The sequence below is a fragment of the Arabidopsis lyrata genome (genome assembly GCF_000004255.2).
Source record: "Arabidopsis lyrata subsp. lyrata unplaced genomic scaffold ARALYscaffold_7, whole genome shotgun sequence".
NCBI lineage: Eukaryota > Viridiplantae > Streptophyta > Magnoliopsida > Brassicales > Brassicaceae > Arabidopsis > Arabidopsis lyrata.
In genome coordinates, this window is record NW_003302549.1 from 5,418,134 (window position 1) to 5,433,643 (window position 15,510).

Below are 15,510 nucleotides of genomic sequence, written 5' to 3' on the forward strand. Positions count from 1 at the left end.
TTTTGGCGAAATTTTTTTGCCGGGAAAATTTTTGGCGGGAAAAATTTACAAGGTATTTAAAAGGTTTTACAGAGTATTTACAAGTGTTTTGTAAGGTTTTACAATGTATTTTAAAAGGTTTTATAAGTTATTTATAACTTGTAAAACCTTATAAAATAGCTTGTAAAATCTTATAATATCTTATAAATACCTTATAAATACGTTGTAAAACCTTTTAAAATAAATTGTAAAACCTTATAAATACCCTGTAAAAAACCTTTAAAATACTTTGTAAATTTTTCCCACCAAAAAAATTGCGGAATCACTTTTCCCGCAAAAACAAACTTTTGGCGGGAAAAATTTTACAAGGCATTTTAAAGGTTTTACAAGTTTTTACAAAATCAAATTTGTAATTTTGATGTGTGCACATTCTCATGTTTTTCTTATATATTTGTGATATCTTTTACTAAAAGAAAGGTAATTTAGTCATTTTGTACATAAAAAAGGGTATTTTTAAAAATGGACAGTCAAATGAGGCATTTTTGAAAAGGAGTATTGAAAAAGGAGCATTTTTGTGAGTCTCCCTAAAATTTTCAGTGTGAATTCACAAACATAAATCACCATAATTTTTAATGCATACGAAAAGGTTATAAACGACATGAAATATTGTTATCTTTGATTTATGGTTTGTTTATAACAACAACTTTCAGTTTTATTCAGTGTATAATTTATACAACGTACCTTCCCAAATTTTCTAGTGAATAATGAAATGAAAAAAATAAATCGATATTGTATGTTTGAAGAAAAAAATCTTAATGAAGTTCACATTACATATTTTCATGTAACTCTGAGATTAATTTTATAAAATAAAAATAATAAACTAGAATCATAACCACTGAAATGCATAATTATATGGATAAAATAATTTATGATAAGAATAAAAAGAAAAATGTAGGAATAATTTATGAGATGATGCAATACAATGGTCCTTGGGACTTGATATCTCTCACTCTCTCTCATCTTTGAACAAAACAGCACTCTATAGTCTATAGGGAATCCAAAACATTCATTCAGACCTGTCTGAATCTTTGAGACACAAGTTTTTGTTTCCCACAGGGTTGCCACTTTTTTCCAAATTACCATATTACTCTCTTTCCTTTTTTTATCACCCATTTTTTTCTATTTTATGAGTAAGACTTTATCCTTGAAATAATAATAAGTCTCTATAATTCAACAGTGAATTATTCTCTCCATATTATCTTATTAACTTACAAAATGTTTCAAAAATTATTTTGAATTAATTCTCTGTCGCTCCAGCTATATGGTCCCAACATCTTTTGTCTCAGATTGGGTGTAATTAAATGTTTAGTTGTAAGGAAAAAAAAATTCATGTGATTATTTTTGCATTCATGTGAGTTTATTCAAGTATTTGGCATATGTAGTAGTAAAAAAAAAAAGAAAAAAAAAACTCATAGATACTCCATATAAACGGCCAATCATAAGGGCATCGAAAAAAATAAGGAGAGAAAAATAAATTGTTAAGTACAAAAAAAGAAGAAAATGTTAAATTTCTCAAGAAAGGCAAAACTTTCTCCTTCTATGGAAAAGAGATTGGAATAATTATGATTATAACTTTTTTATCTTAATTAATATTAATAAAGCACCGTGATGCGAATCAACGGCTCAGCCTCATCGCACTCACCGTCGTCACCTATAGTGTTCGCCACCACCGCCTTAATAATATCATTCTCAACAGTCTCGGCGCACGTTAGCGTCTGCGCCTTCTTAGCCTCCGATTCCCAATCTGTGGTCCCCACAACGTACATCATAAGACCTGCGCAGCTAATCTGCGCCGCAAGTAGTCCTACCCAAAGCCCACTAAACCCAATACCGGCCCAAAACCCGAGACCCACTGCCACCGGCATGCCCACCAGATAAAACGCTCCCAAGTTCACGTTCGCCGCCGTTGACGGCCGTGCTGTTCCTCTCACGACTCCGCATCCCACCGTCTGAGGACAGTTTCCAATCTCGCATAAACCCAATATCGGTAACGCCGCCGCTGTTAGCTGGAGTATCTCTTTGTCTCCGGTGAATATCCTCCCCCAAGCGTTTCTGACTGAGTAAGCAAACGCCGCCGCTGTAATCCCCGTAACCGCCGCGAAAACGATAGCCACCGTAGCTGTTAGCTTCGCCGTCTTGGGACGGTTCGCTCCAAGCTCGTTCCCGACTCTAGTTGAGACAGCAAAGCTAAGAGAAGACGGGAAAACGTAAAGAAACGACGTCGTCTGGATCAAAACACCCATAGCAGCCACCGTCGATCTTGGATTCACGAGCAAACCACACAAAACGATCATGATCTCGTACCACCACCACTCCAAACACACGGAGACACAGCTCGGACCCGCGAGACGCAGCAACGGAGCCCACCCGCGGAAACAATCACGGGTCGGGTCAGTCCATGTAGGCGCGTGGAGACCACTCGCCCAGACGTAGCAAACGAGGAAAGCTACGACGAAGATGTTTGTGATGGAGGAAGCGACTGCTACGCCGGTTAGACCAAGACGGAGGTAAGAGACTAAGAAAAGATTAGCCGGGAGGTGAAAAACAGCGCCGGAGAGAGAAGCTAGGGTTACGGGGTGAATGATGCCTTGAGCACGAAGGTAGATTCTGATTGGATGGAGAAGAGTGTTGGTGAGAAGATCAGGGAGGGAGAAGATGAGATATGTCTGAGCTAATTTTGCGATGTCGGGGTCTTGGTGAAGGTAAACCGAGATTTTGCCGACGTTTAACCAGAGAACCGAGATCGGTACGCAACAAACCAAGAGAAAAACCACGGTTCGATGGAGGGTTAGGGAGAGGAGTTTGAAGCGGTGAGCACCGAAGGCTTGAGAACAGAGTGGTTCCATACCAAGCGATAAACCGGATAAAACAGAGTAACCGGTTATGTTAGCAAAGGCAATGGCGAGTGAACCGGCGGCTAATTCGAGGTCACCTAGTCGACCCAAGAAAAACATTGATACGGCGGAGCGTAGGTAGAGGACTAGAGCCGTCACGGCGATCGGAAAAGCTAGCGTGAAGAGAGATTTCGCCTCTGTTACAGCTTCTGCCATAAGAGGAGATCCTCTGTTCTCGCAATGCCGGAGATTTCTCTTTGTGGGTTCAAAGCTATTGATCGAGAAGAGATCGAGGAAGATTCCGGTTCGAGATTCTTGGTTCTCTGAACCGGTGGTTGTTGTTGTTGATGGGTTACACATGACGGTGATGGTGATGGTGATGGTGATGATGATGATGATGATGATGATGAAGAAGAAAGATTTGATCTTTAGTGGGGAAAGAGAAAGAGTTCTCTCGTGAAGAGCTCTCTGATGAGTATGAGAGGTTTTAAGAAATGAGAAAATTGAAAGGAAAGAGAGATATGAATTTTTTGGTGCTGCTTCTCTCTTTTCAGAGCTCTCTCTTACCATCTTAATAAAGGAGTTGGCAGTCGTATTTTTTCTTCATTTTTAATTTTGAAAAATTTCATGAAAAAAGAATCTTAGCTACTTTTTATTTTTTTGTATATTTAATATACTTTTCGGAATTTTTTAGGATAATACATTAATAGTAAATTGACAATGTATCATTTTTTTGGATACATGAATGATTTGTGACATAAGATGGAAAAAAATCAACTAAAATTAATTACTTACCCAAATGTAATTACTGGTGGACCATACACAAAGATGCTGTATCCGATACGTATTAGCAATCTATAAGAATATACGTATCAATTCCGAAATTTTAGAAAACCTATTAGTTCAAGAAAAAAACAAAAAAATATCTGACAAAATTTTTTAAATCTTATTAAAAAATTGGTTGAAAGTTATGAGATTAAATTTTATTTTCGGTCTAGATGATTTGTACTAATTAATATTGTTCTGTTCATGGCTTATTAACCAAAAATAAATAAATACATATAACAAGCTCCTAATACTATGTTTCATAGATATTGGTCAAATGTATTAATTAAGACGGTATGGCATGTACATGTATACTGTGACCCCAAGCTAGTTAATTAGAGTTCAATGCTGGTGTTTAAGGTCTTGAATACTTATAAAACCCATACAGGATAAACAAAAACAATTTTGGTATACTAATGTAAAATTATGAATTAAGATAGACAATTCCAATATTACTTTACATCTTTTGTTCAAAGACAGTTCAACGTAACGTCTAAATAATTTAAAAGTAAGAAGATTTCGATTACCATATATAGTACAAGTTCATTGCACGTGAAGTTTCGAATCTTTTTAAAACGACCATTTGGCACGAAAAATGTGTTTGCATTTTTATTTATCTTTGAATTTCTTTTTAATTTGTTTTTCTTCTTCTTTTTAATGTGTTTTCGTTTACAATTTATGAAAATCTCCTTTTAAAATTATTTTCTGTTTTAAAATACTTTGTTCTGAATTTGTTACACAAATACAATTTTATCTCTGTTAAATACACTATATATTTAATAGTTATATTTAATATATTATATTACATTTAAGACTAAATCAGACATATATATTTTTTGTGTAAATATTAAAACAATATTATTTTGAAACAGAATACATAAACTTTTTAACGAAAATACAGTCCAAATCATAACCAAATGTACCACATGAAGTCATGAACCAAACCATACTTAGCGTCGCTACCATTGTGTACTTACTAAACCAAATTAAAGCTTAAACCATAACTGAACGAAGAGTCGAACTAGATATCTTACCAAACTTGAATGCAAATCGAAATGAGCTAGTAATACAATTAAAGACCCAACACTAAAATTAATTGTTCGTTTGACTCTCTTTAACCAAAGCTTGAAAACTACACTTAATTTAGCCGTTATTTCATGTTTGTCCCCATCCGGTGAACAAATTAGATTTGAACAGCAACTTAAGTCCCGGATACATCTTCGTAATTGTTTGCAGATTAAGAAATGTTTGTAATTCACAAAGGAGTTTAAATCTCCAGCTATTAATGGCTTATATTTGACTAAATAACCTTCCAACCAATATATTAACTGAAAATATATGTATATATAAGTTTCCTATAGACGAATTATAAATACCTCTATAGATTTGTAGTAATGTTGACGATTGCAAAATGTTATTCTTTATAAAAGCAGTTGGGGGTTGCTATTACATAAATTAATATGATAATTTATGAAGAGTGAAATGGTAATTATGTAGTGTATATGTAGTGGTATATATATTTCTATGTCAGTCAATTTATTTATTTTTAATTGAAAAAAAAGATAGTATGATTTTGTTGATTGGGTTTGGTAAAGCCATTTTTAACATACTGAATTGAAATTCTACTTATTATTTTGTCATAAACTGTACATACTATATATCTACACGTTATATATAGCTTGGTTTGTACCTATACAATCATTTGTGGGTTATAAAAAATTTCCGTCGATAAGATTTGAAACAAAGAGATAATATAAGTAAGGCTCCTGTGAGCGTTCACGGCATAGAGGGGGCCTCGCCCTACTAAGCCTCTGATTTTTAAAAGTATTCTCCGTTCTCACTTTCATTTTTGAAACGTTCCAATAATTGTTTCAAAAAATAATGCACCGTCTCTTCATAATGCACCCTCTTATATATATTTTGTTTTATATAAATTAATTATACACTAAATACAGATATCGTTTCTAAACATATTAATATGTCACTTGTATTACAATAAGCTTAATATATGATGCATTTATTATTTAAACCATATAATTAGTAATCACATTCCGGTGATACAATTAGAAATGATGTATTGGTGTGGTTTCAAAAAGGTACGACCACGCAGAAGTTAAACTTGTCAATGCAATAGTACCAGAACGGCTATAAAATCTTGGATTACTTTCGATTAAAACCCATATATTTATGAAAAATCTCAACAAATATAAAATATTTTTGAATGAGAAGTTTGGTTTCAACTTTCAACGATGGGCCTATACGTAATCCATCATTATTGGCCATGCATTATCGTATTATCGTATATGAAAGAAGATAACATTCCACCAATTTCTTGATCAAGAATTAATGTTGAAAGTGTGACATAGTACAACTGGTAGTATATTGTTTCCCCATTTTTCATATTCATTATGATGCAGACAATAATCAATATCAGTTAATATTGCAGCAGCAGCAGCAACTACAATAATAACAACACCACCACCAATAATAATACTAATAAGGAAAATTCTAAAAATTGATTGACATATATATATAGAAATTAGTTTCAATCGGGTATGATGTGAAAGTAATAATACAACTTTTTTGCCCGTGGAATGGACCCGATGATTTAACTGAATATTCATTTATATTTTATTCATTTAAAAGAATTTGTTTTGTTCCAGAAAAACATAGAAATGTGTATATATAATTGGTAGATAATAAATAATCAATGAAAAGTGGGGGGATAGAGATATATTATCTTCAAAATATTTTGCATGGATATGAAAACGGTGACGTAGCGAGAGGATGGTCACAGAACAAACGCCAAAATAGACTTTCGATCGAGAAAGGGTTAAATTCACAGCTGGAATCTAGAAATTCTTCTTTTTTTCTCTCTTTAAAAAGAATATATATATATATATATATATACAAAAATAAATTAAATGAGAATGAAATACAGAAATTGACACAAAATATATATCTATATATAATTTACTTATTTGAAGGGAGGTCCCAAATAAGAGCAGTGGCCGAGAAAATACAGAAGCGAAACTATTTTGGCTTCCCTTTCAAGAACAGAAGGCTAAAAGGGGACATGTGCCCTCTTTCTTCTACATTTATCCTTTCAAAATTTGTCTAGATTTTTCTTTCCAAATGATTTGTATATCCATTTTCTTCTATATGTGTCATGAGATAAGACTGGCTTGGCTTCTTAGACTATTGTGCTTAAATCTATGGACCGACTCCTCATAAATCAAACATTCATATCTTCAACAGCAGTGTTTTCGGATTTCCGTCTACTGTTTATAATTTTTTCATTTTGATTTGTCGTGTTATCTTATTATTTTCTAATTTTATATATAGGGATTTTTGTAGAAAATGTTCTTTTAAAAAATATTACGAAATCATTTTTACTAAAATTTTATAGAAATATTATTTCTTTACACTTAAAAATGTACATATTTATGATTTTTTTTTTTTGTAAAAATACGTACTTTATATCAAATACTAATACTAAAAACAAACAAAACCAACTACATCTAAACATAACGGATAAAACATATGTTAAATCATATTTTGTTGTTTGAAAAATAGCAAAATTCACAAACTATTCAAAAAATAGAAGAATCAACAAATGTCACTCTAAAAAATGGCAAAATTCGTAATTAATTTTTATATGTTCATAAAAGATTTGTTTTCTTTTGCTTGTTTGTTTTTTCCATAGACCAAAAGTAAACAAAACCATATATCTATAAACAAATTATTTGTTCCAATTGAGACTCGAACTTATGGGTAAAGAAAAACATATAAGCGAGTTATCGGTGATGGTTTAATCGTAATTAAATAAATAAATAAATTTTAGAAAATTAATCTTTCTATCCAATAAACAAAGAAACTTGTTTTGCTAAAAGATTTTTTATATATCTATGACTAGACTTACACTGATAGCTCGCTTTGGTTAGCACATAATTCTTTGTGGAATGTTTAATATTCATAAGTTCGAGAATCCATCAAAGAAATATGATTTACATCAAAATAAATTAATGTATTAATGGCTATTCCAGACGAAAAGAGTATATATATGGATTAAGGTCCTATATATTTCTTGTCAATATATACATACAAGCAGACTCAACTAAAATAGTAATGTCAATAGAAGTTTTAGTTATTGTTTTCAACTTTGAGTCTAAGTGACATTATTGATGATTTTCAAATTAAAGAAACTACGTACTAGTAGTAAATATCAAAACACGTTAGCACAAATGGTGGAAATATTTCATTGATGAATTATTGATGAATTTATTATGTGGTGACACAAATACTCTTGTTTTACGTGCCCTCTTATTTAATTTTTCTTCTGTAAAAGGGGTGATTAATTAACAAACGTGACAGTCGTATAAAAAAACAAAATATATCTAGATATTTCTCTGTATTATTTCAGGAGTTTCAGAGAAGAGATGCAAACGGAAAATAATCATCAATGAAAGATTTCCACCAGTTGTACTAGTGATACTATAAACAGTAATTCATTCATTTTTCTAAAGAAAATGTATAAGATCAATAAACAAGAGTATTTGTGTCACCACAAAATAAATTCTGTTTTTTAACAAAAAAAAAATCTGTTAAAAGTCATATTCTAGTTGTATGAGTTTTTAGCTGGCCATCAGGTCATGTATTACAGAGCAAAATCTATGCATGCAGTAACTTACAGTTTTTTACCGTACCCCTTTACGTAGAAAAAAAGTATCTTAAAGAAGGCAGAAGATTTTAAAACTGGTTGTTTAGCGATAAATGGAGCTTTTTGCATAAATTAAGGTCAATTCTGACAAGTGACGATTCTGAACTGACAAGTGACTAATTGTGTCAGCTCTCTCTCTGTCGGGACCACACAAACTCAGAGAGACTTACACTTTTTTTTCTTCTGTATGTTTCTATTACGGAGGAAGTCCTCTCTCCGTTTTAGTCCCTCTGTACGGCGCCGTTTCGATTCCCTTTTGGTCCTACTTTGGATACATCACATGTTCTTAGCCGTACGATCTTGTATTTGTGTACGAGATCCTACGGTTATGATCCTTTATATACGACGAACAACCACAATCTCTTCTTTCTCTTGCGGGTCCTCCACGGACCAATGGTTCATAAATGTCGATGTATTTGGGTTTAAGTATCTTTCAATTCATGTATTTACATCATTACGCTTTCTTTTTTCTTCTTTGTATGATGTCATTTATAATTAAATATGTTGTATTACTATTCACCTGGTTGTCTTTTCATTTTTCTGGTGCGATTTCGATATTTTCATTTGACTTTTAAAGCTTGCTTTCTCCACCATGACTAGCTAAGTTAAAAACCCTATATAGGGACCTTTTTTTTTTTGTTTTCCTTGTGCCCTATTATTTATCGCTGCACATTTTGTGTGGTAAAGATGGACGTATATATAAGATTTGTTTCGATAAAATTTTCAACGGCACTGTGCCATATGTATTGGGTTGAAATAGATAGATTGTATCAATTGGTTTGAAAGAGACATGACAATGGGAGGAGTTTCATTAGTCTAAAGATACAGAGAATACAGGTAAACATTATATTCTGTTGAGAGATTACAAAGAGGAGATCACGTGATCTACGTAATCACAATTTTTTTTTTTGGGATATTATTATTTAAGTAACTTGATCGTGGTTTTGACGTCACACTAATCATCATATCATATTAACGATGTGAGTCTATAAAATTTAAATTTTAGTTTTAATTGTGGGTGCCTTGTTTTTGTTGGTTTAAGAAATGGATGAATTCAAGATTTGATTTTCATCATGTATGAGAGAAAGTATCTTTGCCAATGCGAGCTTTATAGTTAAAACTTAAAAATAAGATGAACAATTATATACTTTCAACTCGATGTTTGTGTGATATTTAGGAATTGAGCTGTTGCGTATAAAATACACCCGATAAAATGATTTAACAAATGCACATTATATATTGATTTACCCTACGATTAAAAAAAAGTACTAAAATTACCATCCTTAATACCATATATATGGTTTGTTTGTTTCTGATTGATATATGTGAGACTCCCAATTGTTAACCTTTTCAATCATATAAAGAGCACTATGTATATTATCACCTCTTTTTAATACTTTTTAGGCAATGGTGATTTATAAAGACATTTGCTTGATGACCAATAAATAGTACTAGGCAATGCAAATACATAAAAATAATGTCTTCAGTGGTTGGCTTTTTCATTGATATATAGTAGAAAGGGAAAGGTACTAGCTAGTTGTAGAGACAAGTTGAAAACTCTCTACACTCAACTACGGATCCATATCGAAGAGTTTTTAAGATCCACAAGTGGGAAATTAATCAAGTACTTTATTTATATGCACATAGAATTTGTATAACAAATCCTAATTTTATTTTATGTTCATTTCGTAAGTTTATAGTGAAAACTAAACATGCCATTTATCTCTAAATATATTATATTCATCTACATACAATTAAAATTTTCGTTGAGAGGTTTCTTATATTGTTGCATTTGATAGATTCACAAAAATAATTGTTTGCTGATAACAAAATATTTACAAACAAAACCTTGACCCAAAAAAACAAATGATTGAAAACTTATATTAAAGATAACATTGAGAAAACTGACTATAAACTTTAGTATTCGGTCTTCATATACAATGATTTTTATTCTTTAACCACATAGTTTTCATTTTATATAAATCCACAGTAATACATTTTCGTATTTAACTATGATGATTATATATATTTGATATATATGTATTAATATTTAGATAAGTTTGAAACCCGTGTATGGCGCAAGAAAATTTAATACAAAATTGGATGATTGCGGATAGACAAAAGAATCAACACGATAAAAAATATATTATTTAAAATATCAACATTTAAAATAATATTCAAAAATGAAAAGATAAGAGTGGGAGGAAAATATAAGAAAAAACAAAACAAAAGAACAGTAGAATCTCTGTTCAACAAAATTACAAAAATAATTTGACCCTCAAAAAATAATTATGCATGAACTGGCATAAAACCCTCTGTTCGCCTCACCACCACGTATGTATATTTGTGGATATACACGCATAGATACGATATTTTGATCCCTTTACAGGTTAAGTTTTGCAACAAGCAGCTTATAACAATAATGTATGATTTGTGAATGCATATATATATATCGGATTAAATGATAAATTAAGTATGTAGTGGATCCTTTTCGATCGCCACAACTTATGCATGTGCCCATTATTCCATTTTTAGACACTTATAGTCTTTCGTAGATAACTTAAAATATAACACATCTCAATACCATATACCTATCTTATTCCCCACTTTACAAAACATGGTGCAGATGGAACATCACTGTTCACAAGATTTAAATATGGTTTTATATAAATTAAGCTTTAATGTATATTTCTATTTACATATTTATTTATATACACATATATATATATACACAATATGTGTATATAACGGCCGGATTGGCTTCGATTGGAATGTTAAGCTTAATTAAGTTCATATGTGTTTTCATTGTGCATTTGGATCCTTTATATATAACCCATGCTAACTCAATGACTGCAACTACCATGTGATCAATACTAGCTAGAGTGATAAAACTGTTATTGAATTGTACTTCGATCAACAAGATGCAACAGTGGATTCTATATATATACTGCCTTTTGTCAAGTAAATGGTTGTTCTTTTTAATATTAATTTCTATTTTAGATTTAGCACCATATATCCGGATTCTACTGAAGTGTACACTAATTCTGAAAATGAATAATCTTTTAGTGAAAAAAATTTAACAAGTTTACCACAGATAAATGATCCAAGCCGAAGCCCTAATATCAATCTCAGATTAAAAAAAATAAAACAAGATATATATACTATGTTTTTCTCTTAATTAATGGTTATTTTCTCTATAAAATTACAAAATGATATTCTTAAATCCATAAACAGATGATTCAAACTCACTAAAATGTCTCAAAATTATATGTTCACTATATATAAACTTTTGGCTTTCGATGCAAATTATATAGTTTATGAGCTGTATATATCTTGATAAATCCAACCAATACCGCATGAAAGGGTAAGAATTATATGAATTGATTATAATATTAGATAACTTATTAGCAAATGAATTTAATAATTAGTTTGGTCGGTGATGCATATAAATTACTAGAAAGATATTGGAAAATGACGCGACTAAACACCAGTTTTGGTCTCAGCCATTCGAACAAAACTTTTCCAAATCTGGAAAAAGAAAGACAGATTTGGAAAAGGTAGAAATGATTTTATAAGTAAAATAATAAATAAAGATATAATATTTGGTTTAACGAATGAATAATCATAAGAGAACGTAAAATATTCGAACTTGTTTAGTTAATAACGAATTAATTATTATTAATAGTAGTATATTTCAGTTGAAACTTGACAGATCAGTTAAAGAACTGTACTTTTGAAAAGTACCAGCATCTAACGACATGTGTTTGGTTGGTCGCAAAAGTTACTTTTCTATAATCTGAATATACAGTTTACACAAATATACGCGTAGACGTGTGTATTTAAATCAAGAATACGTGTGTATATATATATATATATATTTTATAAAAAAAATACGTGTACATACGATCCATTTATCCATAAAAGCAGGGGGGAATTATTAAAATATTTACATATCTAGCTGTATAAACATGACTACATATTTACATATATAATACATCCGGTGAAAGCTGACTCGTATGTACAATTAAAACGATTAGCTGATGTGTATTTATTGTCTGTTAAGTTAACCTAGACGAAAGCTCGCAATCATCTTGTGTAATTTGTAGTATATAAGTGGTTTCATCCAATGAATGAAGGAATTCATTTTACGGAAAATACTCAAATATACTGACTTTTTGTATTGCTATTTGTTTTCGTTAAGTGGGTTTCTATTAAATTTGAAGTAAAGGCTGTTTTAGTTACAAAAAAACTCATATTGTTAGGTGTTATCTCATCGCCAAAAGTTTAACATTATCGACGACACACATATTAGCAGATTCATATTGTTTTGTAGTGTTAAATAAGTTTGTTTATTAAAGGAACTTATATTTATCGAATGCACACATCTTGACTTATAAATTTCATTTTAGTATGTAATTTTTTATGTCAACAATTATGTACGAATCTATAACGAAAATGAGATTAAAAGCACATGAATAAATTAATATGTAATAGTTGAGAGTAGATGTCGATTATGTAATTTATGAACAATTATGTAATTTATTTATTCAAAGAGTTGAGAATTAAAATAAATTAATATGTAATAGATGTCGGTCCAACCTAAACAAAAATTGATCCGATCCGAAGTGATTCGATTAGTGCAAACCAAAATCAATTGATCCAAATCTCTTACTGATTTAAAATTAATCTTTGAATGTGATTCTATCGAGATGAACGGTTAGACGGAACCATAATCTCAATGAAACAAGTTAAGAATTTTATATCGATGCTGAGATAAAACCTAAAATAATATATAGAGATATTAACCAATTTACTTGTTATAAATTGACATTGAATTGGAAACTGTTAACATTTTACACAGTAAATTTGAATTTTGGTGAATCACATCATATAAACACAATCACACATTAAACTTAACACCAGAGCCGGCTCTGATATTTGAAAGGCCACAAACGGAAAAAACATTTTGAGCCTGTTCGGTGAAAGAAAACAGAAAAAAAAAATTATTTATGCGTTTTGGCAACTTTTAAGGTTTGAACCGAGGAAAAAGACAAGTGCAGCCTATGAATATACCACTAGACTAGAGGCGTTTTTGGAATTGACTGCCAAAAATTTTATATAAAATAATCGACCACAAGCATGAGTTTCATTAGTTTAACACACCAAATTAGGATCAGTACTTTTATTTACAAAAGTGAAGTATATTCATAAGTAATGAACTAATTATTCATGATCTCAGTATATAACATAATGACATGAAAAAGTGATTGACCATATTGAAAGGAAAGATGAACAAATCGAGTCATAAAGCACGTGATGCATGGGGGTTACGTAAAAGTAAAAAGTGAAAGAAGAAAAATATCAAGAATTGTTAATACACGTAACTAGCCAGCTACTTCCTATTGTACACACAGCTCATCGTCCACACAAATCCAACCCAAGCCTAACCAGCAAAAATATCATTTCGTTTCATACTAATTCGTAATTATAATAGGAACTAAAATAAGTTTTACCAAGGTTTTTATTTTCTACGCGTTTTTAAATAATTGGTTTTATAACTAAAAAAATAACTTATTAGTCGGGTTTGTGGTAAGCCAGCCGTAGATTTTACGCACGTGGGAAGAATTTATTTTGGTTATCAAAATCTTAATTCATTACGTAACTATTTAATCGCACAATAGTTTTGACCGACCCGTTAGGAACGTTCTGAGTTTTCTAAAGAAATGATTCAAGTTTTTTTTTTTGGTATGAAATATGATTCGAGTTTTGTACGATGATATTGTAACAAAAAACAACTATTTAATCTTTGTATTTCCGATCTAGATTAGATCTTCAAGACTTCAAGTTGAATATATGCACACATGCAGACGCTGACACAAATGTAAATAAATATATAAACGGAAAACATTTATAGACACTTTTCTTTTTATGCCACCATATATAGACTTTATGATAAGGAAAAAGTACATATCATATGATTCTATAAATAGAAGCATTTTGAGAGGAAGAGTGAGATAAATGTTTTTTTAAAAAGTGAGATAAATTAAAATAGAAAAAGAAAAATTAAACCCACACGCTAGGTATCGCACACGTGTATGCCACGCTCCTCTGTTCCTTACAGAGTTACAGTCACTAATCAGGCTTTAATTCTTAAATATCAATTAATAAATGTTGCATGAGGACCGCACATGGACCTAATTAGATATTAGCTGTGCTGTTTTGTTTGTTTAGTAGTGCTGTTTTATTTAGCTGATTACCGTTGACTACGTGACACGTGAGGCTAAATATTCACACGTGTTTAGTTTTGACGGCTCTAGAGAGTATCGGTTTGGGAGATTGGTACCGTGAGATTCTTTCATTGCTTCAATATTATTTGAGTTTGTATTGATTTTTTAGCCTTATTCCGAAAATGATTTACAGTGTATCTTTCTATCGTAACTATTTGTATAATGATATAATCCACCACTAATTTGCGTTTTTTATAGTTTTATTTTTTTTAGAGAAACATGGTTACTATAAATTTTGATATATAATTAATAGTTAAGTTTGATGACACATTGATACTATATATATAAATATCCAAATTATGAATTCAAATATAATTCTAAAAAGAACAATCTAGAATATCGACTTTCATATTTTTTTTTAATTAAAATACATAATTCTAACCTAAACTTGAAGCCAGATAAACTCAACATTTGAAACAGACGATCAACAAAATGTGAAAGCAAGGCCTAAAGGTGCGTCTTTTGGGGAATTTCTTAATTTTCAAAGCTGAATCAGCAATGAGTTTAAAGCCATAAAGTTTGACTCGTTAATGCAATCATACGAATAAAAAATCCATTTATCAATGTGGAGCGATGATTCAGTAACAAAATGTCCGGTCCTAGCTGGTAATGGATTTCGTCTCATTTGTGCAATACTTTTAAGCAAATTAAAGCTTAGTTTTTCCTCTTTATTTTTATGTTCCTTTTGACAGTGATCTTTAGTGGGAATCATACGTGTTTGTATATATATATCGGTAGCCTGTGAGGTGAATGATAGAGCAAGTTAAAACTAATATAATGCAATGCTCTTTCAGCATGCGTCAGT

General features: G+C 31.0%; 1 protein-coding gene across 1 annotated transcript; it reads right to left on the reverse strand.

Annotated features, from left to right (window-relative positions):
* Positions 1-1,433: 1,433 nt before the first annotated feature.
* On the reverse strand, positions 1,434-3,512 carry LOC9305521 (protein DETOXIFICATION 51). The gene has a single exon (XM_002869404.2). It carries the CDS (start codon positions 3,441-3,443, stop codon positions 1,632-1,634), a length of 1,812 nt encoding a protein of 603 aa, XP_002869450.2. The 5' UTR covers positions 3,444-3,512; the 3' UTR covers positions 1,434-1,631.
* Between the last annotated feature and the right edge of the window lie 11,998 nt (positions 3,513-15,510).

What these genes read in the sequence shown, in the direction of transcription:
- LOC9305521 (XM_002869404.2), bottom strand. Translation starts at nt 3,443, where the DNA reads ATGGTAAGAGAGAGCTCTGAAAAGAGAGAAGCAGCACCAAAAAATTCA.